The sequence below is a fragment of the Falco cherrug genome, chromosome 7 (genome assembly GCF_023634085.1).
Source record: "Falco cherrug isolate bFalChe1 chromosome 7, bFalChe1.pri, whole genome shotgun sequence".
Classification (NCBI taxonomy): Eukaryota; Metazoa; Chordata; class Aves; order Falconiformes; family Falconidae; genus Falco; species Falco cherrug.
Window position 1 is genome coordinate 52,014,962 of NC_073703.1, and position 25,005 is coordinate 52,039,966.

General features: G+C 44.6%; 1 protein-coding gene across 5 annotated transcripts in view; it reads right to left on the reverse strand.

The window, feature by feature from the left end:
* Window positions 1-24,465, reverse strand: part of SMOC1 (SPARC related modular calcium binding 1) — a 134,459-nt gene extending 109,994 nt beyond the window's left edge. For all 5 annotated transcript variants that reach the window (XM_055716778.1, XM_055716780.1, XM_055716779.1 and 2 more), the window contains exon 1: window positions 24,187-24,465. In XM_055716778.1, coding sequence (XP_055572753.1) covers window positions 24,187-24,291 — 105 coding nt within the window. In that variant the 5' untranslated portion in view covers window positions 24,292-24,465. The remainder of the gene's footprint in view (window positions 1-24,186) is intronic.
* Window positions 24,466-25,005: the final 540 nt, after the last annotated feature.

A 25,005-nucleotide genomic window follows, 5' to 3' on the forward strand; every position in this document is an offset into this window, starting at 1 on the left:
ACTGTCTACACTGGGTTCAAGTGCTGGAAAGATATGTGTCCTAACCACCAGGAATTGGGATTCTCAAGTCCACTGGCCTCTTCAGCTTGCCAAGCTTAAGTTCTCCTTCTCAAGAAGAGCAGAGCGACGTTGCCCGAGAAAAGCAAGTTATTTAGCCTTAATGAAGTGATATTGTTAATAAACTGGGAACACCAGAGAAATACTGTAGCTTTTGACTGACTTAAATGGTGATAATAGGTGCCACCAGCTTGGTATTCTAGCCTCAGAGGCTAAGCATCAGCAAGAAGATTCAACTCAGAATTTAAGGAAAGAGTGTGATATACCTGCAAAGAAAACCTGCAGCAAAACCAAACTGAGCATCAGGAGAAGATACTGGCAGAGCTTTAAAGGACAGCAGGCAGAATGGCAGAGGAGAGGGTCAAATGAAAGCCTAGTACAAAAGTCACAGATCACTTAACTGTGAAGATCTTTCTTAAGACTGCATGAGGTTTTCAAAACAACGTCCATCACAAAGGTTGTTTTAATTACTCTCATCTCTAGCCAACCCAAATATAGTTTATCAAGAATGATCTCACTTTCAGTCCAAGTCTCTTGTCCACAATCTTCTGTGATATTTAGCTCCTTGCGCTTTACAATAAAGAAGAAACAATGCCAAAAATCAGCCTTTTTCCTTCTGAGATGTTTTAGAAGTAGTGAGGACAGCATATCTAGTGCCAAGGCAGCTCACAGATAGTATCAGTCTTCTACCTCCTACCTCCCTCCCACTCCATAAGAACTCTTACACAGCAAACGTGCTTCTGCAGCAAACCAAAACAGCATGAATTCTGTTTCAGACACTTATGGCCTATAAATAAGCAACCCAAAATAACTGAGGATTACAAAAAACAGTGAGAGATTACTGCCATCTCAGGCATTCCTAGAAGAGTCCAGACAAGTTATCAGCTGGTAGCCTACAGGCAGCATCCAGCCCCCAAGACAGCAATCTCTTCAATCAAGAGTAATCTCTTGCCACACAGCAAGCTACTGTTTGCACTGGGGCTCTGGACTGCAGGAGCATAGTGTTGAGTGGAAGGGTAAGTTCCACCATATTAGCTTGTCCCTTGAGTAATCAGCACCTCTTAGTGAAAAAGCACTGCTGTACACTGATGCAATGGAAACAGTGTTCCCAGTAACAGCTCCAGTACCCCAAAAGCAAAGGGGAGGAACACATCTACACTTCTACCCCAAGGCATTGCTATTTCAGAGGCTGCAAACCAGTCTCGAGGCACCAGGGTGGGACTGTCTGCAGGCAAAGCCTTATGCACCAGATATGCTCCCCTCCTCATTCTCCCCACCCTCAATCCTTTCTCCATTTCCTAATGGCCAGTGGTTCACTAGATAGTACTCTCCCAGACACTGGCCTTCACCCCACCACCATGTGTTTCCAGTCTGTCCAGTCCAAACTCCTTATTTGTCCCCTGAATTACAGGCAAAGGACTGTACTTACATTAGCATCTTTATCAAGTTCCTTAAACTCCAAGCTCACTTTTTATCCTAAATCAAATGGGCATGACAACCCTCTACTTCCCCCCCCCCCCATTTTTTTTTCAGACATTAGAAAGCACGAGATAAGCACTTGCCACATGAGTGACAAGGAGAACTGTTTGGAGGAACAGTTTTTCCATTATAGCACATTCATGCTCTTAAATTTAAGTCAGGACATACCAGACCCTCTAGTGTATCTTACTCCAAGTTTTACCATATTGCAGGAATGATATTGGAAGAGTTTCTTCTCTGCAGTTCCTAAACTGATAAAGACACAAAAGTATCCCAGATATTCCTTGCTCTTGTTTGAGCTTTAAAGCAAGGACTCTCTTAGGTGCTGTACAACACAAACAGGAATAATTTGGGGTCCTGTTTAAGAACAAGAACGGCCAGGATCTCATCAAATGCAACAGGATACACACTTGGCTGCCTCTTCTGAAATAAAGATGACTTATTAAAAATATCAGTTTAAAGCATCACCTGTTCTCTTGGCAGGGCCTGAAAACATCCCTCATTAACTGGAAATTGCATTAGACATTGCCAAACAGCTGTTTAATGGGGATATATTATAAGCATGCTGTGCAGCTTCAGAGGTTTTGCACTTCTAAGGCTTCTTTTATCTGTCAGCTACAGCATATTTACTAGGAAAAAGGCTCCATATACCTGTAAGGCAGGCATTATCGCACTCTAGGTGAAAAGCTTTAGAGATGGTAACTCACTCAAGTTCACAAAACAAGCCAGTAGAAAAGATAAAAGAGAGCACAAGTTACCACCATTCTCCAGGCATTTAATGCCTGGAAAGCTATTCTCCCCCCGCCTCCGACCACATTCATAGTTACTCACCAAAAGCACGTTCAAGGAAAAAGAAAAAAAAAAAGTGTACAATAATGCATCACTATAGTCAGATGCAGTATGTAGTCAACTTACATGCAGTGTTTGAACTACAGGGATGTACTTGCTGGTGTAGCCTGGAAGCAGAGGAAATTGATGAATAACATCGAACAGAAGGGAACGAAGCAGCGCTACTGCTTTAACCTAACCAGTACAGCGAACATTCTTGAATAGGGAAGAGTTAAGCAAGAACTCATCACTGTTTTTTTTATACTGCTGCGTGAGTATTGCACCGGGGACAAGACAGAACACCGCTATGGATTATCTGAGACTTTTCACCTGTCAAGGAAAGGTTAGGTAGAAATACACAAAAGGCAGTACAAAAGCTAGAGTCAGTCCCATTGAGTGAACACATGGCATGCTTTTGTGGAGTTACTTAGCCTATTTGGGCTTTTAAGGAAGTTACATGTATACGAATCGAAGTCCAAGAGTTAAGTGGAATTTGAGACTCAGACCCATACAGCTGTAGAAGTAACATGCCACAGTTTTTCGTATAAAACTCTGTTATAACTTTGTTAGTAGCTTACCCAAAACCATCGGATACTAACTCTCAGTAGCGAAGCGGCAAGTTATTCCTTTATTGGCCTGCAAAGGCCTGCTTCCCCTCCTGCAACAGCTGGTACCTTCTCCTTCAAAAGACAGGGGTCAAAACAGAGTAGAAATTCAACACTAACCTGATGCTCCAAGTTTGACAGAGAGACTTAGATTGTCCATATAAGACTCTGGAGCTTTCCATCACATTTGACATGTTTACTTGTCGTTTGAAAGACTTGAAAATCCTCTTAAGTTACCTAATCACATCCTGTGGCTAGCTGAAGATACTTGACATTCCTCCCTTCCCTTGCCCCACCTTTGGGGCAAGCTAAGTGTAAACATGGCACCAACCCAACTACAGCAGAGCCAAGTACCATTTAGGATCTCAAAGGAGTACCCTGTGCCCTCAGAGGTTAGCACAACACAGGAGGTCCAGGCACCGTCCCTTCCCGTCACCTAACTGGCCTGCGGGATAGAAAGCATTGGGAGAGGCAGTGAAGGATGAGTTTGTTTTCTGTTCCAGTGCTGGCACTTCCTCTCAGCTGCCAATCTAGAAACACAAGGCAGCTCCTTTATAAAAGAAAAAATAATTGCTCATGCACCTAACTAAGAATGGGAAAAGGGTAAGATATCCTAAAACAAGCAGTGGGGCAGCACATGCAAAAAAGCAGAGACCCCCTTCAAATTATTAATTTACAAGCAGCAGACAAGAAAGGAGACACAAAAAGTAGTCAATCTGATGTGGCATTTAATTCTTAAGGTGACTCATAGATTCTTCCTGAAAACTTCCAGGATATACATGCTGCTGACAATCCAGATTAGAATACTTATGATATGAGAAGATCAAGTAGGACTGCTGTTAACATCATTTCCTTTCACAGAAAAACCCACTCAGCTGCTGACAAGCTCAGAGTTAAAAATAACAGATCCAAGGCACGTACCTTTGTGGGAGAGCAACAACTCTTTCTTTACAGACAAAAAGCTGTAATCTGCTTTGGCAGATGCACCCAAGCTAACTGCTCAAAGAGGCTACAGAAGTTGCATGCCAGCTTTAGCAACTGTTTTGCCATTTCAGTATTGCTCCTGCCTGTCCAGCACAGGAATGCCCACCAAGTTCAGTATCAAACAGGATTGACTGGATAAACTCAGCAACACAACTGTAATCAAGTATAGTATCCATGATAAAACCAGAAGCTGAAGAGTCCAATTCAGTGCTTAAACAATGGAGTACAGATCTGTTGGAACAATAGTTGAGAGCCTTAAAGGATTTCCTCACCTGCCAAATAATGATTCTGTCTCTGGACATGAGCAGAAGCCTGACAAGCTTCCATCTGCAACCATTTCTCATTGGACAAGTGCACATTGTGCAGGCAGAGGCAGCAGTTAGCATCTGCTTAACCGCCCAGAGATCTAGTCATGCCTGTGCAGGAGCACTACATGGCAAGGTGACTTTAGATACTTTAGAACTAGGAAATAGAAGGCTGCAGTAGGCATGATGGTGAAAAGAGACACCACACTGAGCTTGTTCAGAAACTTTATTCTCTTCCTACTGAAGAAAACAAACCACTGAACAGAATAAAGAAGGATCAAGGAAATATTTTGGCAGCTATATATTCACCGTAGTAGTACAGTACAAAATACTCTTAAAACAACGTTCTTAACAAGCCTGTGATTTACTTCAATGAAGAGTTACTCGAGATCCTAAGCCTACTGAAATGAAATCCTTCAATTCTTGGGACAGAGACTTAACACACTGCGGGAGCACTGCTTCAAAGAACACAATCTAAAGAGAAAAGACAAGTCTTACTGCATTTCAGGCTCATTTTTTTACCATGTTGAAGCTATTTAGGAGTTCTCTAACTTAAAACACAACCTAAACAAATTACCAGAACAGAGGTTCTCCAATCCACAAGCACACTCAGATGAGACAAAGTCTTCGAAAGCCAGATGCATAACCCAATCTTTGTTCATTCAGTACAATCTACTAACTACAACTTCCACTGCTTTTATTAGTTGCTTCCAGAGGTAATTGGTCAATTTCCAGTTCAAAGCACTTTGTACTAAGCATGCAAGAAAGCCATCTCTGAGACATCTTATCAGTATGCTGCACACCAATGCATATGCATCCAAATGGCACAAACGGCCAATTAATTATATCATTGGTCAGGCAGACTATTCAAGTGGAATTAAAGCATCTAATTAACTTTCACCAACAACATACTGAATTAAAGTTGAACTACTAACATCATTATTAGAAGCCACAGTAAATTTAAAGATCAGATTTAAAGGCAAGAGTCTTGCAAGCAGTTTTGATCTTGAAAACTCCTTAAGGCATATTCCAGTTTTCCTTCTTGGTAGTAAGCAAGTGCAGACAGCCAATTATGCCATCAAACACCTTTTTACCTTCTATAGCCACACAAACACTGAACATCCCATGCTTTACTCCTCAAAAGAACAAGAAACAGTGTTAGAGAGCACACAGACAACAGTGTTCAAAGCTAAGCAGTTACTTTAGGAGATTAACCTAACAGGTTAACTAACACCTGTACCTGATTTGCCCATGCAGACCTCCAACTTCTGAGTCCTCAACCCTGTACAGTCTTCCACGGTTCTTGCACTGTAGGTAAAGTGTTGTGCATTTTATCTACATGGCATGAGGTAAAACCTGTTTTACCTCAAACTGCTGATGCACTTCTGCACTGTGCAATTCTGGAAGTCTGACTTGGCTAGCTCCCCATTTTAGTGTCAGAGTATCCGATTCTTTTCTTAAAACCCAGACTCTTACAGAAGGGAATACTGAAATTCTTCTGGGTTTAGGAAAGGCAGGTCCTGCTCAACAAACCTGATCTCCTTCTGTGACAAGATGACCTGCCCAGTGGATGAGGGAAAGGCTGTGGGTGTTGTCTGCCTGGACCTTAGGAAAGCCTTTGGCACCATCTCCCACAGCTTTCCCTGGAGACACTGGCTGCTCACGGCTTGGACGGGTGCACCCTGCGCTGGGTTAAAAGCTGCTGGACGGCCGGGCCCAAGGAGTGGTGGTGGATGGAGTTACACCCAGCTGGTGCCCGGTCACAAGTGGTGTTCCCCAGGGCTCAGTGCTGGGGCCAGCTCTGTTTAGTATCTTTATCGACGATCTGGACGAGGGGATCGAGTGCACCCTCAGCCAGTTTGCAGGCGACACCGAGCTGGGGGGAGTGTTGAGCTGCTGGAGGGCAGGCAGGCTCTGCAGGGGCATCCGGGCAGGCTGGACCCGTGGGCCGAGGCCGGTTGTACCAGGTTCAACAAGGCTCAGTGCCGGGTCCCGCACGTGGGTCACAGCAGCCCCACACAGCGCTACGGGCTGGGGGCAGAGCGGCTGGAAAGTGCCTGGGGGAAAAGGGCCTGGGGGTGCTGGCTGACGGCCGGCTGAACGTGGGCCAGCAGTGTGCCCAGGTGGCCAAGAACCCAACAGCATCCTGGCTTGTGTCCAAAGCAGCGTGGCCAGCAGGACAAGGGAGTGATCATCCCCTTGTACTGGGCACTGGTGGGGCTGCACCTTGAACACTGTGTTGAGTTTTGGGCCCCTCACGGCAAGAGGGACATTGAGGTGCTGGAGCGTGTCCAGAGAAGGGCAAAATGAGACTCAGACTTATTGCGCTCTACAGCTACCTGAAAGGAGGCTATGGCCAGGTGGCGTCAGTCTCTTCTCCCATATAACAAGCAACAGGACAAGAAGAAATGGCCTCATGTTGAGCCATTTGGATAAAATGGATTTTAGGATCCTAATATCCATAGATTGGATATTAGGAAAAATTTCCTCACTGAAAAGGTGATCAAGCCTTGGAACAGGCTGCCCATGGATGTGGTAGAATCACCATCCCTGGAGGTGTTTAAAAAAGGCATAGGGACATGGTTTAGTGATGGACTTGGCAGTTCTGGGTTAACAGTTGGACTTTATAATCTCAAAGGTCTTTTTAAACCTAAATGATTCTATGATTCTGCAGTGGGCTTCTCAGAGAAGGTTTATTCCTAGCCTAAAAAGGCAAAAGTACCCCCAGATCTCACTTTTGGAATGCTTGGCATTCAGTAATATTTAAATAATTCAAGTTAGGAAGTATTTCCTAGATGTTTTCCATTGTTTCTCCTCACACAACCACAGCATAGCTGCATCCCCAACACACACACCTCCAGCTACCTCTTCCTGCTGAGTAAAACACCCAAGGTTGGTGTTCTAGATAAGCCAACCATTCCTTGTACAGTTAAAGCCACTAGAGGGCATTGAAATCTATTCTGAAAATAGGATTCAGTCTAAGACAGGCCTTGCCCTATGCTTTATAGGGGAGTCAGAGACTTTGGTACTGGCTTTCTCTACTCAAATTCCTCTGTTCACAGGGATCACATCACCACTTGCATATTCATGCCTAGAACCACATGAAAGACGTGTCATGTTTATAACAACTGTCTTAATGCAAGATTTGAGCCTTTAGCTTATCTCAGCAAATTCACCTCATCAAGCTAAGGGTTGATGTAATTTGTATCTTCCAACCCTGGCATACCACTAGGTACATTGGTCAAGTTTTTGCCCTCTCATTAAAATTTTTTGTAATTTGGAAGGCAGAAAGTATCCCTGAGTATTCTCTTCCTCATCTGTCAACAGCAGTCTTCTTTTCTTCTAGGCTAAGTTCAACATTGTTACATGTTCCAGACCTACTTTCCTCATTCCCATCAAATGCCTTGTTCACAGTTGCAGGGTGAATACTTTAACATACATACTGTGTTTACATAAACCCATAACAGATTTTCACTTTTATGTGCTGCAAACCTAAACACAGAGAACTGAAGGCAACTGACAATCCTGCATTCAGATTTAACAAGCAACAGACAAGCAGAGAAGCCCTGCACTCAGCTGAATCATCTCACTGTTCTATTTCAAGCAAGTACTTAAAATATTTTACCATGGAGAATAAAAAGCACCTGTCAAGAACCTTGCACAGGTTGGCCATGGGGCTTAATAGCAAAGAGAGTATACCATTAAAAGCCTAAGAGAGTAGTGTGCCCTAGCTAGGCTAAATTTAGTTCATCACACCCATACCTCAGGGCTCAGAGTTTCCTTCCCCTATTCAGACAAAGGGCCTTCTCAGGGTATACTTAGGGCCAAACCCATCCACTAAAAACCTCTTCAAAATTCAGTTTCTAGTGCACTACAGATAACTCTTCCAGGTTCTGAGGAGCCACATCATCCCCTCAAGTGCTGCTCCACATCCAGTGTGAAAACAGCTTGCCCAGGGCATCATGCAGCAGCAGCAGCATAACTAGTGTGATACAACCACATTATTGCAGGGGTTGCGTCTTGCCCTCATGTAGTTCAGTAAGTAGAAGTACAACATGACAAAGCGTGCCAGTTTAAAGTATCTCCAGGTCATCCATCCAGCCCCATGAAATCCAGGCATTACTCTTATCAGACCATAGGCATGTTTTCTACAGTCATTGGCAAAGGTGGGCACCCTTGCAGAGTTCCAGGTTGTTTACATGTACTTTTGATCTACCCGTCATCACTATACCAGCTATGCAGGGAAAGCTTCCAGACAAGTGGTAGGATAAAATCAATTGTATGTCCCAACCTTGGCATTATAAGTTATCAGATCTCTGCTGGAGAGAGGTATAGTTTTCTTTTAGCAGGTAAGTTCTTGTAGATAGCCAACGTGGATGTTTAAAGCAAGCCCAGACAACTCTGCTGTTCAATTATACCTACACTAGGTATAGCATAGGTAGAAAGCTTTGCTAGCACAGGACACCAGCAAAGCATTCCTGCACAGGCTGGCTGTCAGGAACTGCAGTATCACAAGGGCTCCTGTAGTTTAAAAGCTACTCTACTTCCAAGATATGTTAGTGCTTCATCGAGGAGGCTAGAGCTGTCTAGACTGGCTTCAGTAACTGTCCTTCATCCAGACTTGACCACCAAGGCAAGTGACTAAACCCAGCTTCAGCCATATAACTGTGAGGCAAAATTTTAGCATCAGTCCTGCCACAGGAGCGAGTTGTCTGGCTGTAGCTCACAGCAGGCCAAAGCAGCAAGTTCAACACATAGCTGGGGAATCAGAAAACATGCTCAGACATGAGCTTGGAAGACACAAGCCAACAGTATGGAGACAGCATAAATAACTGGAAACACAAGCTGATACAGCTCAGGAGTACCCAACTAAGCTTGTTGTCTGTTGCCCTTAATTGCTAATCATCTTAAGCAGCGGTGCTTCTACAGCTAGGACAGACCATTATTTTTTTCATAAATTGCTTTACATTACTTAAAGCTAGTACTTTCCACAAAATCCTGCCAAAAGGCAGTAAGCAATGCAAGAAAGGAAGTACAGTTATTGCTGCTTTAAAGTGTAAGGTCAGTAAGTACTTGTGAATTACTGCAGTGGCATAGGCTTCATAAGGCTTTGAGAAACTATTTGGTAAAGGCCTAAAACCTCTAATTAAAATGTTAGAGAAGTTGACAGATTCTGGAAACTTAAAGGTTTATTTCTATCCTGTTTGGAGACTGATTGTGACAAAACTACTTTTGCTGTCCAGCAAAAAAAAAAGAGTATTTAAAGACAACTATCAGAAAAAGGTTTTAGCTTCAAGTAACAGTAAAAAAACTTGTTAAGAGATAAGAAGTGAAATTTTGGTCTTTGACATACAGGATATTTAAGTAGATAACCTAGTATTCGGGCAGTAGCTTCTCTGATGCTACTTCTGTTCAAGTATTTCGTATTCCTCTCCACTATCAAGCACAGAGCACTAGCATTGTTATATGTCAAGTTTCAGCACCTACAACTTGGACTCCAAGAGAAGAAAATTACAAGTTAAAAGTGCTGTAAAGTTTCGTCATGATCCTATGTCTCAATGGATAATGGTAATATAACTCTAAATACGCTTTTTGCTGTTAAGGGCCAAACACACTTTCATCAGAGAATTGAAGCATGGGGGCTTGTCCACACCCAAGGATGCAGAACACCAGATCCAGATGTTACAGAGACACTCCTGTAATTTTCCCAGGTTGAAGTTTGTCAGGAGTTACAATATCTGACACTCCTCTTGCAGAATTATTCAGTACCAGTAATAGCACTTATAAGTATTAAATTTGTGTTCTCTTCCCCTTCCAGAAGGGTAAGATGAAAAGCCAATCCCTAGGTTTGAAGAAGGGGAAGAGTAGAACAATCAATACTGAAACTACATTCACATGGGAACAGAACCTGAAAGTGCTCAGTCAATTTGAGGCTACATCTTAAAAAAAAAAAAACAAAACCAAACACTGAGTAGAATGTATGTTAGATTAGATCTCTGAATTTTAGGTGCACTGGCACCTTTCACAGCAAAACCATATTCAACCTCTGTAAGAAACTCACACCACCTTGAAAAGGACTGAAGCAGTTTATTTCAGGGCACAAACTGTTTGACTGAGGTGTGAGCTCCATGTTGGTGGTACTTCCAGAAGCACGGGCACACCCATTGCTGACTCTGCTGGAGTCTTTCCAGGCCAAAGCAGCATTCCTTCTTCAGCCTGGTCTGACCAGCTGTGTTGGGTTTACACCGCAACGTCCCGGTAGCAGCATGGTGCTGAGGTGGCCTCTGTGAGAGGCAGTCAGGGCCTGCCCCATGCTGGACACAGCTGGTTCCACAACATAGCCACTGCAGACCAAAAGTGAGCCCATCAGCCAAGCTGACAGTGCCTCTGAAAACATACTTAAAAGACAAAAGGCCACACAATGGGGCAGGGGGGAGGAGAAGCCAGAGCAGCTGGACATTTCCTGAAGGAAGCTGCAGCCCACAAGCCCATGATGGAGCAGATTTTTTTCCTGGAAGATTGCAGCCCATGGAACGAACCCATGTTGGAGCAGGGTAAGAAGCGAGGAGGGGTCTGGAAGCTGGGCAAGGTCAAGCAACCACACCAGCCAGGAAAAAAGCAGAAACATTTCCAGTTTGCAGATTCTAGGCAACATGCTCACACTTCAGCTAAGAACTGTCCATGCCATATGGTCCTGTGGGTATTAGTGTCATTAGAGGCGACTGTTGCATAAGTCAGACCTAAGAAATACAGGGATAATTTGGAACCTAGAAAGGAAACTTTCCCTGGAACATATGAAGAAACCAGCAAATAAATCAACCAAGGGAAAGAATGGAGAATTAAGTGAACTCAAGTGATTAATTACAGTTCTGTTTAATCTTGTCACATTGACTGACACCAAGTCAGAGGTTCTGAGCCTGCCCATCTTTACAGGAGACCTGTTGACCTTTGAGGCTGATAAAGAAACATCTGCCTTTTTTCTTTTCTTGCCTAAGAGCTTATATTGCAATTACCAGAGTGGATTCCAAGCTTCAACTAAGACAGACACTTGCCAGTTATTCGTTCAACCGCTTTAGCAGCTTGTAGTGTTTGTTGAATCACTGCCATTTGAGTTTTAAAGTGGGATGACTTTATAATCTTACTCAATTTCCAAAGACTTCCCCCAAAGGGAAAAAAATCACACTTAAAGGGAAGCTTCCTACAAAGTCAAGCTCACTGTCTGAAAGCAGTAGGTCCAGCTAAAACAGTTCAAGCTGAGCAGCCTCTACATACAGCACTAGATTTAACATATAGATGTTGCCCTACAATACATCTAGAAAGATTCCCAAGAGAGTTATGCATTCTAGCCATCAGCTGAGAACAAGATGACCCTGGGTACCATCAGCTTTCTCCCCAGAAAAATACCTAAAACAGAGGCATGTCTCTCCCTAAACCAAGGGGAAAACTTCCTAGTGCTTTCCCTTCACTTCAGCGATCTGGAGCTCCAAGCCAAGTGCTCAAGATGAATAAGCAGCGCAACAGCAGCTTGACAAGAGTTTCAGTTAGAGGTGATATTGCAACCCAGGAACTGCTTTGTCAGCAACAATAAGGACAGAGCTGGGGAATGAGGAAGAAGAAAGTACTCTCTACTCTTCGGGAAAGAAATTCTTCCTCAGACCCTGTCCCCTGCCTATTTTAAGAGGTTTACTCTATTCAGAGCCATCAAATCCTGATTGCAATTTAGTACTGGGCATTAACTAAGCAAACTTCATCAATGTCAGCATTTATAAATGCTGTCTTCAGTTAGTATCTTGTTGAATCCACTAGTGACTTCATTTAGATGCTTTGTGTAAACAATGCCTAGCACTGGTGTCAATTGCCTCACAACAACAGATGCCAAGAGTCTTGTATTTTTACATCAGCATCTGCTAGTGAAACAAAAGCCACTAGCAAGTCTCACTAAGGCAATTTTAAGTAAGTATGGTTCTACTCATCTGAACGCTGGCATGAGATTTAACAAGATTACCTCTTCTCACTTTATCCTAATTGGTTGCCTTAGGAAACACATGGATATGCAAGAACATTAGTCTGCCATACAGTGAAGAGTAGACATGCTTGTTTTAGGTTATTTGTGGTAATCCCTAGGTTTGCTTTCTAGTAAATATTAACCCGAGTCAAGCCAAAGATAACACCCTATTTTGTCCTCTTAATCTGAGGTGACTGCACCATGTCTATCATCAGCCCTCTGGCACTTCCTGAATGTAAATGCTTGTATTCTCCATGGTTTCAGAAAAGTGAAAATCATATTTAGCTTTTGCTCTGACACGCTGCACTTATTCATTGCACTGAAAGGCTGGTTACATCTCTAAACCTGAGAAGACTTTATTAAAGCTGAACAAACTGAAGGAAAGCATGTCAGGTAGAAAATTTATTCTGTTTAACTTTATTTACTTGCCCCAGTGATTTCCAAAGAAAAACATGAATTTCTGAAGTTGGACTCACCTTTGCCAGGAAGAAGGCTTCAGCAAGAACTACCAAGTTCAAACTTTTCTCCCACTCTCCTTGCCTTGCCTGAAGAGGTACACACAGAGAGTACAAGTCTTGGAGGGTGTGGAGCAGAGTTTGACAGGAATCCAGACATAAGGAAAAAGCTAGTCAGAAGCTTTTAATCTACAGCTGTTCCGAAGGTGACAATATTAGTGAGCAGGTTAACTTGGAAGTAGTTATAGTGGAGGCTCCCCACTTAAGGTCAGATGTGGACATTTTCTTACAGAAAAGGAACAGTGAACTAAGAGTTGCATGGGACACCTGACAAGGTACCAAGTTTAACAGGAAGAACAGTTACTGTGATAAGATACCTATGGTTTTTTAACATAAAGAAAAAGAGATATTCCTTTGGAACTCTGTATTCTTTGCTACTGAGAAAAACCTGCTGACAGCTGAAGTTGGACTTTTGATTTGGGGCTGTTGTTTACTCAGAAGTAAAAGTGTTACTTGTGGTTTTTAAAGTTTCAACTAAAATCAAATCCTTCTCTTTGCAAATTGCACGGGATTTTCCTGCTAAACTCTTCCCATCTATTCTGGGGCAGTGGGGGGAAGTCCCTGGGTTATGTGAAGCAATTGTGGGAGACTTTTTGGTTTGAGTTTGTCTTCATGCCAGCAGAACTAGAAGCGTATCTTGGAGACTTGTAGGTAAATTATTAGAGTTCCAGCAGGAACTTTAAAAAAAACTTCATTTACTTCTGACATGCACTAGCTATTCAAGCTAGATCAGAGCCTCAAATCTTTGGGCTGAAAATTTACTTGTCATACAACTGGGTCAATTCCAGAGGTACTGAAGGGCAGGTTTTAAGAATGCTCAGATTTACTCAAGTATGGCAGATTTTTTTCCCTCCCACGCAGTTCTAATTTCATCACCAAAAAACCCTAGTGTTCTAGAAAACATACTGAGTTTTTCTGAAGTTAACTCTACAGTCAAAACTCAATTTGGAAGTTGGGACTCTCTAATTACTTTCATGCAAGAACCATGCATATGAACCAGGATAGCTTCATCCTCCTAGGGTAAGAGCTAACATAGCTACACATTATAGCCGTTTATACACCAACAGATTTTACAAAACAGAGCAGATGAGCTGAGCTGATTTGTCCTATGGGTGCTTTTACATCCAGAGCAGAAATCTGCAAGACATAACACTGGAGTATGTTGATGAGCAACAGCTAGCTTCAGTTCCAATAACGCTGCCAAAGTGCTTCAAGCAAAGAAGCACTTTTTCTTTTGTGGTGAAAAATAGATCAACTTCTTTCTGTTCCCAATCCAACTAGTTTGCAACTCCTTCAGGTACCTATTGTTCACAGTAAAAATCTGGACATTTAGATTGTCTCATGGACAACTAAGGATGAAAACAAGAAAAGCATCAGCGGCCCTAGTTTCACACTGATTGCTTCTCACTCCCCACCCTATTCACCCTCAAGAGGTACCTATACTAGTGACATGGCAGAAGTTGAACTAGGCTAGATATTTAAAGCTCCATCAGCCACCTTAAATGTAATCACAATTTTCAGGGTATGCCTAACTGGTAGGTGAGCTGTGAAGTTCAGCAGAGTTGCTGATTTTTAAGTTAGTAGCTTAAGTGACAGCTCAAGTCCAGCAGAATACAAATATTTTTTTTTTGCCAACACACTTGTTACTTCAGGGAAACTGAAGGGAGGAAAAAACCCAGCAGCCTTGGAAAAACTCAAGTCTTCAACAGCTACATCCACTAACATCCAGACTACTTTGGAGCCAAGTGGCCTGCTTCAGTGTAAGAGTCCTCGACTTAAATAAAACCACCACCAAGTTGGAGCATAAAGCACTTTCAGAGTTCACTGAGAAGAGAATGTTCAGCCTCCTGGAAGTTCCTGAAGATGAGCATCCAAAAAGAAAGTTTGGGCTGACAATCCCCCATACTTCCAGATAATCTGTTTAACCATCATATATATACATACTTTGCTAGTGATAGTGTATGTCCATTTTGTAATTACCTGTAGAAGTTGCAGCTACTACTCCTACAGTTCAGGCTCAAACTAGGAAGAGTAAAGTGAGTGCAAGACCAGTTACTGCCACAGAGAACAAACATGCTGCCTCAGTGCAGTAGAACATCTCTGGTTCCACAGAACACCTAACAAGCTAAAGCCTACAGAACACAGCTTTGACTTCAATCCTGCACTCAAGTCCATGATTCCTGCTCCTAAAAATACTGGCTGTACCTGTGTAATAATAAAGAAGGAAAGACAGCTCAGACACTGATAACATCAGACAAATGCTGGTAGCAACCCTGATAAAAATTCATAGCAAATTCCTTCAATATGTACCCCCTTATGGAAAGCATGAGCTACTCATTAGGTAGCACAGTCACCACTGAAATACCTTCTTCCACCATTAGGTATTACTTATTCATATAAGCAGTAGTCACTTCGCCACCACTTCAGATTTTACCAGGACAGTATCTCTAGAATAACCCGAGGCCTTCAGGTACAGCAACCAGAAGCACAATTCTCTTACAGTCAAGGAGTAAATCCATGGAGTTGTACACATGTGCAGTGCACTTATCCTATTCCATGGCAACCACTTTCAGAAGCTACTTTAAGGCTCTAGCAGGACAGATTTCCACATATGCCTGAAAATTATGCAAGATATCAGATGCATTGTATCTAATTGAGGACAAATAACACCACCACCAGCAGCACTGAGAATCCAATTGGCTATGGTTTACTACAACAGCAGGAAGATACAGCAGCAGTGCTGTATTAGTGCCTTACATCAGATGCCTCGCCTGACAGAACTCCAAAGCACTGGAGGTAGATTGGAGGTATTAAGTCAAAAGGGTTATCTACTTTTGCAACACTTGCCTGCTCACTTTTAAGAGCAGAAGAATAAGCCAAATGCAAAACTCCAAGTAGAAGCCAACGAGAGTTACCACCATTCTATATGGTAACTAGAGTCAAATCAGAAGTAGTTACTTGGCTCAGATGGAAACCCCTTTATCTGGCCAGTATCCACAAACTCCAACTCATTTAATATCCTCCACCTGGAAATTACACACAAGAGCTTCTTGAGTTTTAGTTCTTAACTTGCACCTCATTCCACCAAGTATCTGTTTAAGTCTAAGCGTAGACTGCATGTAAATCTGCTTCAAAGAAATGGGAAGGGAAATGGTTTGATGTACCAGCTAGAGTAAGCTCTTTAATCTTCATTATGCTGCAACAAAAGATTATCATCTTATCTGCTTCTGTCTAGTGTGTATCTGGTACACACAGAAGCATGATCTAGAGATAGCGTACATCTGGACACCTTTCCTAGGCATGTGCCCCTGTTGTACGTTAAAGGGTAACACTACTTTTACCAGGTATTTTCACCTGAGAATGCTTCCTTATCTATTTGATGCCTGGTTCACTCCCCCTCTATACCAGAGGTAGCCACACTACTGCTTCTGCAACACAAGGAGCAGCCATGAGTCCACTCAGTTTCATGGTAGCCACAGAACATAATATTTTCACCTTTACATTAAGACTGTATTGGATTGTTTTAATATGCTGGAGTGTCAAAACCTTAAGTATTAGAATTACAACTGAAGGATCAGATTATCTCATATTTTAGATTTTGTATAACCAAAGAAAAAGTTCTTAACCCAATATTCTGGAACTCCACAGGAGTGTAGAACAAGCACTATTCCATGCATCACAAGTCTAAGTATAGCAGTTAAGCTAGTGGACTTAATCAGAAGGTAAGAGTCTGGCTTCCCCATGCAACTTAAGTGATTGATCTTAGTCACAGAACAGGGATGGAGAACATTCTTTCACATTCCTTTTGGTCTGTGACCCAGCTAATGGTAACAGAAGAGTGGTAGCCAAAAAAAACTCTGAAACAGAATCTGCCCACTAAGTGTTTGGAACCTCTCCTCCCTATTTGAGGATCAGCACTTCCCTCTGGATATGATTCCAACTATCATTAACTGGACCAGTGGCCAAGAAAAACCTCAGAAAAGCAAGTTATTTCATCTGTCCTACTTCTCCATCTTCCTTATTCCAGTGCACCTTCCCTTCCACTTCCTATAATTCTATGAAAAGCCCGCCCATGAGAAAGCCCTCACCTTTCCCACCCCCTCAACTGCAGCTTTAATCAAATGTCTTAGTGGCACAGAACAGCAGGCTTTTTGCACTCTGAAAAGGGTGAAGGTACATTCTTGCACTTCGCCATAGGACTCAGAACAGGAGAAAAATGTTAAGCCCATGCTCTTCCAGCAGTGGATCAAATTTAACTTTAGGCCAACAAGGACTGCTGTGTAGCCTATTAAGCCAGTCTCAAATAGATTCAATCTATGCCTTGCACAGAAAGATGTTGCATGCAGAAAGTCTGCTTCTTTCCCCCTTAGCCACCCCAAGTCAAAGTGGGCAAAGCAACCCCATTTACAGAGCCACAGCACATGGTTCGGGTCTGTACTCAAGTACTGAGCAGTGTGGTACTCCGTGGCACGTTTACTTACTGTCCTGCTCACATTCATTCGTGTTCTTCACCCAGAGGCAGTAGCTGCTACTTAGGAACTCCAGCTCCAGCCCAGGAGAGGAGTCTGGGTGCCCATAGCAGAGCAAGTTAACTGTCTACATGCACCAGTTTCTGTACCACTTCATCTGCATGGAAGAGTCTGCCAGCAGCACCAGTGGGTAGCTTGTCTAAGCTTTGCTGCAGGACTCTACTTGACAAAACCCTGCTCCAACCTTTAATGATGCAGCCCCTGTTCCTGGATTTCCCCATCTCTGGGCACAGGCCTTGAAAGGGAGCACCTAAGTTGGCTCTCATTTCACACCTACCACTCACTTCCTCACTGCACAGCCACATGCCACTCCACGTGAGAACACCTGTCGGTGGGCTCTCAAAAACAGCTAGCTTAGCCACAAGCCAGTGGGGGGCAAAAATGCACAAATCCAACATGCATGCATGCATGTCCTCCCTGGCAGGCTACAGCTGGGAGACACCAGGGAAGAATTTGACAGTGCAAGCAGTTGGACACTTATGGGGGCTTCTAGGCTACTGCTCTGAGGACAGAAGCACAACTGCCCCAGAGAAGCCCGTATGAGAAACATCTGGCAGGATAGCCTTCCACCAAGGCTGTTACTCCAGGCTGTCACTGGCACCTTAACATCATCCTGTCAGGCCCAGGCCAGTCTTAAGGCTCCCCTGGAAGGGTCACACAGTAGAATTAATCCCTTCAAAAGCCAAAGCTTCCATTTTTTCCATCACCCCCGCCCCACACTGTAGGGGCTGCACCTCCAGCATACACAGGTAGCACAGGCTTCCCTCAAAAGTAATTCTTCTAGGGGTGAATAACAACCATATTTGTCTCTTCAGTTTTGCAAGGAATAGCATTTGTGAGTGGGCAGGCCCGCTATACAAGGCTACCTTTTCCTCACCAAACAAGCAGATGATTCTTCTCTAATGCTTATGAATATCACTAACACCACCTACAGTGTTAGTGCAGCATCCCACAGGAGCCTAAGTTGCACCAGGAGGCTACTGTGATAAGGAGAAAAGCCATCCAGGTCAGGAAGCCAGGAGCCTGATTTCAAGGTAAGGCCTCATCCTGAGGGAGCTGTCTGCTCTCAGGCTGAGGAGCCGCCGATAGCCTATGTAAGTACACATACAAAGAGCTCCTTTGTATGGTGGGTGGTTGTTTTCACTGCCCTGAGTGCAAGCATTACACTCTGGTGTGACTAGCTACACTTTCTTGTTACTCTCCTACAGCTACAATGCCTAATAAAAAAAAAAAAAAAAAGCAGCAAGCATTCTCGGTCATCACCAGAAGGGTTTCGGTGCCAGAATACCCCCTCCTCGTACCTACAGGCAGTAAAGCCACCACAAAAAGCTTCGCAGGGCTCACATGTAAGCTGCTAAACACAAATCTTAACTGCTCATGTGAGCTAGTCGTAAGAGGGAGACAGTTACATACCACATTCATCACATCCTGGTAGTTTCTCTATGTAAGCAAACGTCTCACACTGACCTCACACCTTACTCTGAAAGCTCCAGTGCTGAAGCGATTCACCCATAGCAATGATAGTTTTCAGTGCTGGGGCAAGAACTTCACAAATGGAAGAGCTTCTCACAAACAAACACAGGAAGCTTGGAGTCCTACAAAAGCAACAACAGTAGTTAAGCTTGTAACAACAAAAAAAGTAGGCTTCATAGCTCAAGTCACAAGTTTAACATCCACTTCTCTGCTAGAATTTCACTTGATGACAAAGCAGTAAACTATCACCAGCGCACACCAAGCTTAGGGCTCAAGGTCTGCTGTGCCACAAAGTCCCTGGGTGTTGCGTCAGTACCAAAGACCTTGTGGCAGCTGCTGGGGCGCTCTGAGAAGAAGCCATCACACTGTCGAACAGGAGGCTAAGCGTGACAGCACAGCAGTCTTCAGGGATGAGCTTCAGTTTCACCTGTATTGCCTCTGTGTTTGGGTTTTGTTAAGAGCATGAAGTTTATTGTGTAATGCTTAACTACACTGTCAGATGTGCCAGCCCCAGAAGAAGCAGGGATTCAACAGCCAAGTAGGAGACAAAAGGAGTTTTGTTTGTTTGGGGTTTTTTGACATAGTTATGTCGCAATTAGTTTGAGATGGCAGGATAAGAACATCTAAGATACTTAAACAGCAGTGTTAATATTTCAGAGCTACTCTACCACTGAAATGAGGTTTACAGTCATCTTACCAATTGCTTCAGGCCATTTGGAAATTAAAGAAGCCAAGACAGCATCTGCTCTGCAGTGATGTCAGTGAAGATTACCTTAACACATGACTAGTGCTAGAAACTTGAAAACTAGTCCAAGAGGTTACCATTGTAGGTGTTCTACCAGCTACAGGAGCTGGCTGTCACCACCAGAAGAAATACACAAGCAGTTTCATCGTTTATATCAAGTCTTTTGGTGGCCAGAAGTCTTTCATTAGCAGCAGAGGTCATTAACATGAGTGAAATATTCTCATAGCCAACTCAGAAGCTCAGGCAGTTAAACTCCCAGCTCTAAGAGCACACAGAGCAAGCTAGATCCTACAGTGTTTCCCCATTTAGAACAGGGCCCACTGTTCCAACACTAATATATGGGAACATAATGTTTTAATACTTCTCCACACAAGAATTAATCCTGTTCCTTAACAGTTGCATAATGAATAAAAAGCAAATCAGATCAGTTTCTGTGGTACACATCAAGGAATTCAGCTGTCTAACATTAAAGGTCTAAGCATGAACAAGGAGAGGGAGAAACAATTAGTATAGCTCTACATACAATTAGAGTTTTCACTTAGGCAAGAACATCTCTCAGCCAACCGAAACAGAGCACCTGTAACAAAAAGCTCTTTGCCATAGAGCAACAAGTCTGTCATGTCAGGGGATGCTTTTGTGAAGACTTGTCTTTGGATACTTATTCCTTCATTAAAATGAGTCTTTCCAACAGTAAGGAAATCTAAAACATTAGAGTGCTTCAGCTGTAACTTATCAGTGTAGACCTTTGCAATGCAGAGTGATGATTAAGCTCAAACCAAAAAACAAAATTCAGCCACTGAAAACCTACCCTAAGTTTCACTCTTCTGTTCTGGATCTCCTTCATATGGAGCCCTCTGCCCTGTATTTTTATAGTATGCCCTTTTCCAGTTTCTTCCCACCATGAAGAACACAGTCCCCCTAATTTTAGTAGAGCATGTGCAAAGATACCTGCTTTGTGGAACGCTCCCAGTGGGGCTCCAGTGAGAACACAGGCTCCTTGGCACAAGCTGCGATGCTTCTTGCTCCTCCTGACAGAATGGCAAAGCTGCAGGAGCCTTTCCAGCATTTTTTATCAAGGTTCTTATTTGGGGTTCTAGCTAACAGCCAGCTGCAGCAGGGAATTCCCATTGCTCTATAGCACTCCTGTTTATGCACTAGAATCTGTGTGTAGCTTCATAATTTTACTATCTACTGCCTTCCCTTTACAACAGCACTGAACTGGAAGGCCCCCCACATCTCCAGCTAGCATGCCTTTCAAGGAGGGATATGGCATGTTTCCATGCATGAAACTAGAAAGAAAGTTATAGTGACTGTCCTGCCCTCCCCTCCCATTTTTTAGTCCTCTGCAGTCACTGGGAGGTACAGAACCCCAGCCTTCCATAAATCCAAGCCCATCCCTAGGACAGCTTTTGACTGCTGCAGTCGCGTTCTGCTCCTTCTGCAAGCACCCACCATCTTCTTGTGCTAGTATTTGTCATTACTGCCATCAACAGCTCCCTGCCATAAATGGAGCAAGTTCTTAACGGTCAGGGCATTATAATCAAAAAGCAGGGGACCTATATAGATCTATCTTTCTAAACTAGAAAGACAAAGGTCAACATTTATTGTCCAGATGGGAAAAAAACAGAGTGGCACAATCTAATGTGCTATGAAAGAGTACTGTTCAAAAGCACCACACAGTAGGAGATGCAAGAGCCAGCCCAGTCAAACTCCCCATCTATCACTTTGGGGTCAAGGAGGAGAAACAGCTAGACCTGGCTTGTCACACAACCCCAGATCTCATACCAGCAGAGAAAGAGAGGCACACAGGAAGAAAATATGAATAGAAAGTAAAGCCTGATTATCTTTTTCCAGAAGCCAACATCCTTCAGACAGAAATTTTCTAAGTACAGCCAGCTGATCACTTCCACAGGGCTCTTCAGACCTACAGAAGCAAAATTGACCATGCAATTATGTAACACAGCAGAAGCTTTTCTAGAGTCTGTCAAGTGAGGAAACAAGTCACACAAAAGCCTTGGATTTCCAAGTTATTTCTAGGACACCAAAGATACTAGACTTACCATGGAGCTTCAATTGGACAGTTGTTATTAACTGTTAGTGGGCCACAGCATACGTACAAAAGCCAGATGTTTCCTACAGGTCACTAACACTTCCCAAGTCTAAGGGATTCATGTCACTGCTCATACTTTCACTGTAACAGGAAACAGCAAACTTTGTACATCTTTTGAGAGCAAGGAGTACCTCAGCAGGCCAGCAGATACTAGCTGCACTTGTAATTGATTTTGGTATTCAAGTAATCATCTTTAACTACCCTCATTTGGAAGTTTAATCCCTTATTGGCACAAGAGATGTAGATACACCTATTGCTCTCCAATACCCTTAGTTTTTCATCATTTTCAGCAAGCAATAGTAAGCCATACTCTTCTGCCTTTGTATTCAGTGACAGTGCTGGCTGCCTAGCTTAGCAGCAATACTACAGTAGTAAGAGGGAAATGCAAGGAGAAAGATCAGGAACTTGTTTCAAGCATTATTGCTGCACATTTAAACTCATTGAGTAGGATTAAAGACTGCTGTTTACCTTTAAAAGCACTTCATCTTGCAAATATTATCATTCTAGTGCTTACCATACAGAAAAGAAAAAGTGGGAAAGGGTAAATATCACACCTAGCAACTGAACACCTACAAGATCAGACCCTAGAACTGCAACACTGATCCCCCCATCCAGAGAGGGTTCCTGACAGGAATATGTTCTTGATCACAACTCAGCATGAGACACGCTGGTGTAAGATGGTAATCATCATCAAAAAATGGTTAATAAAAAATTTCCTTGTGTACATTGGAATCCAAAGTATGGCACCTTTGTACTGTGACAACCTTAGTGGCAATGTCTAACCACAAGAAGAGATGAATCTCAGGGACTTGGATCAGTCAACATGGTTGCAAATGAGCAAATTAAACTCTCTACCTTCACATGCACTTAAGCATGACAATTAGAAGTGTAATAAGACAGGCCTCAGAAGTTAAACATCCTGGAAGTTCACAGCCTTCCCTTTAAGAGCTCACAAGTAGACATTGGTGCGCACAGCTGACATTCTGCCCCAGTCACAAAGGGAGAAATAGCAAAGTCAGAGAAACAAAGTCAGCTCACTTACTTGAAGCAAAAAGTACATCAGTAGTCCTTTGTATTTTGTTTTCCACTCTCCTGAAGTAGCTCCCATTCCAAAGACGACACAGCACAGGGAGCAATTAAACTGCCTTGTAAAGTACAGTACATAAAAATGGCATATATGGAAACTGTTTGACAGACAGGGTCATTGTGCAATTATGCACTGCAATCAGTATTTTTTATTTTGTTCTTTGTTTCAATTGCTTTTCATTAAAGTATTCAGATACCAGTGCTGAAGAAGGGCCCTAGTCATCCAGTCAGACTCTTACTTATCACCTCAAAGCTCTTCTCCATTTGGCACCACTCCAATTTTGAGGTTTACGCTTGATATCAGGTAATACAGATACAAACATAAGCACCCCTATGTTTCCCCATCTTTTAAAACATGTCTCCAAGAATTTATGGCACACACTAGTTCTGATCTGCCACATTCTAACAGCTGCTATTACACATCTGGCCATAAAAGAGACTACACAGCACTGCTCAACACAAGGACACCAGTACAGCCAGTACACTTTCCATAGCTCTGAGAAGCATTTAATAGCCATCATGGTCAAGCGGCACTTCTATTAAAAGACTAGAACATTGCACTAAAGCACCTTATTGTTATACTTTGGCCAAGCAGCGATTCCAAAGACTCCTGGTCTTGCCTAACCTTGGCATAAGTTAATTAGGTACCACATTTCATAGCCTTGCAGACTGATGGGTCAAGAACACACATGGGCAATGCATCCAACACGCCTGCAGAGAGATCAAGTTTTTCCACTTACCCAGAGCCATGCTTTTATTGCAGCATTGGCTGAAAAACGGCTACTGTTTTGCAGCTTTATAATTGAAAGCTCTCATGCTACTCCGTAGCGGTGCTGCAGTGGTAACATTAGCTCACTGGGAGGACCATATTTAGAAAAGATGTTGGGTTCTCCCCCAGAGCAGTGTAATAGTTTGGTAAGTGAAATTAACAGCCCCAGTAAGAGTCAGACATTGTCAGATTAAAAAAACAGAGCTAGACTCCTACAGGGAGAAGTCTGGGCTGAAGGCATCTAGCTTTATTGCAGGGATTCATTTATTCCCTACTTGGGAACATAAAAAGAGAAAAAGTCCTAAAGCTATGTGCTGGGAACAGGAGCTACATTAAATGCAAGACGAGCAATATAAAACTACAGCCTGCCAACCTCCCCCCCCGCCCCACTTTTTTGTCTGCAATAAATACCAACAAGTTAATACCGATGCATATACTTGGCGCATTCAGCCGGTACCCGGCTTTTAACGAGCGGGGAGGCCCCGGCGAGGGTCCGCGCCCGCGGGGAGCCGGGCCCGGAGGCGCTGCGTGCCCGCCGCGGGGCGGGGGGGGCCGGGGCTGCCCGGCGGCCCCCGCCGGGGCTTCACCTGCGGCGCTGACAGGGCGCGGGGGCGGCGGGCCGGGGACAGGGCAACCTGCCGCGGCGGGCCGGGCGGGAGAAGGGCTGCCCCGCCGCCGGGGCGGCGGCTCACTTACCCGGGGCCCCGTGGCTCGGTGGCCGCGACCCTGAGGCAGATGCACCAGCAGCAGCGCCAGCAGGAACGGGCGAGCCCCCGCGCCGCGCCAGGCCCGCGGCACCATCGTCCCTCGGGGGGGGGGGCGGCGGGGGGAAGGGGGCGGCGGCGGGACGGCGGGGCTCTGCGGCCACCGGAGGCGGCTCTCCCGGGCGGCCGCCCCTCAGCCCGGCGGCGGCGGGTCCGTCGGCGGGCGGTGCGCGGTGCCCCGGGCCGGCTCTGCCCCCTCCCGCCGCAGCAGGTTACCCGCCTCAGCCATGGGGATGCCCGTTATAAAGCCGCGGCGGGGCGGGGCCGGGCGCCACTGACTGCGGAACTCGCCTATCGCAGAGTGGCCGCCGCCGGTCGCAGCCAATAGCAGGGAGGCAGGGCCTTCCGCCCCGCCCCGCCGCCGCTCCGGGGCTCGAGGCGGGCGGTGCAGGTTGGCCCCGGGCGGCGCGGTGCTGCCGGCGGCCGGGCGAGGGGCCGGCACCTTTCCCGTGCCGCGGCCCCTGGAGCGGCCGCCGCGCCCTCAGCGGCTGACGGGGTGCGCGGGCGCCAGGCCGCTCGCTGGGGGGCTGCCGGCCTCCGCCGACCGTCCCAAACCCCGGCGGGGCAGCCTCGGCCCCAGCCCCGCCGCTGGCCCTGGCGGTGACAGCTGAGACGCGCGGTCGGGTCGGGCCAAGGAGCAAGTAAATTTGGCACAGGGAATTCTCTCGCGGTCTGCGTACCGTTTTCCTTTGGTTTGGCGGGCTTGGGCCAAGACCACTGTGGGAGCAAGTCCGTGTCTCCAGGAGCGTAG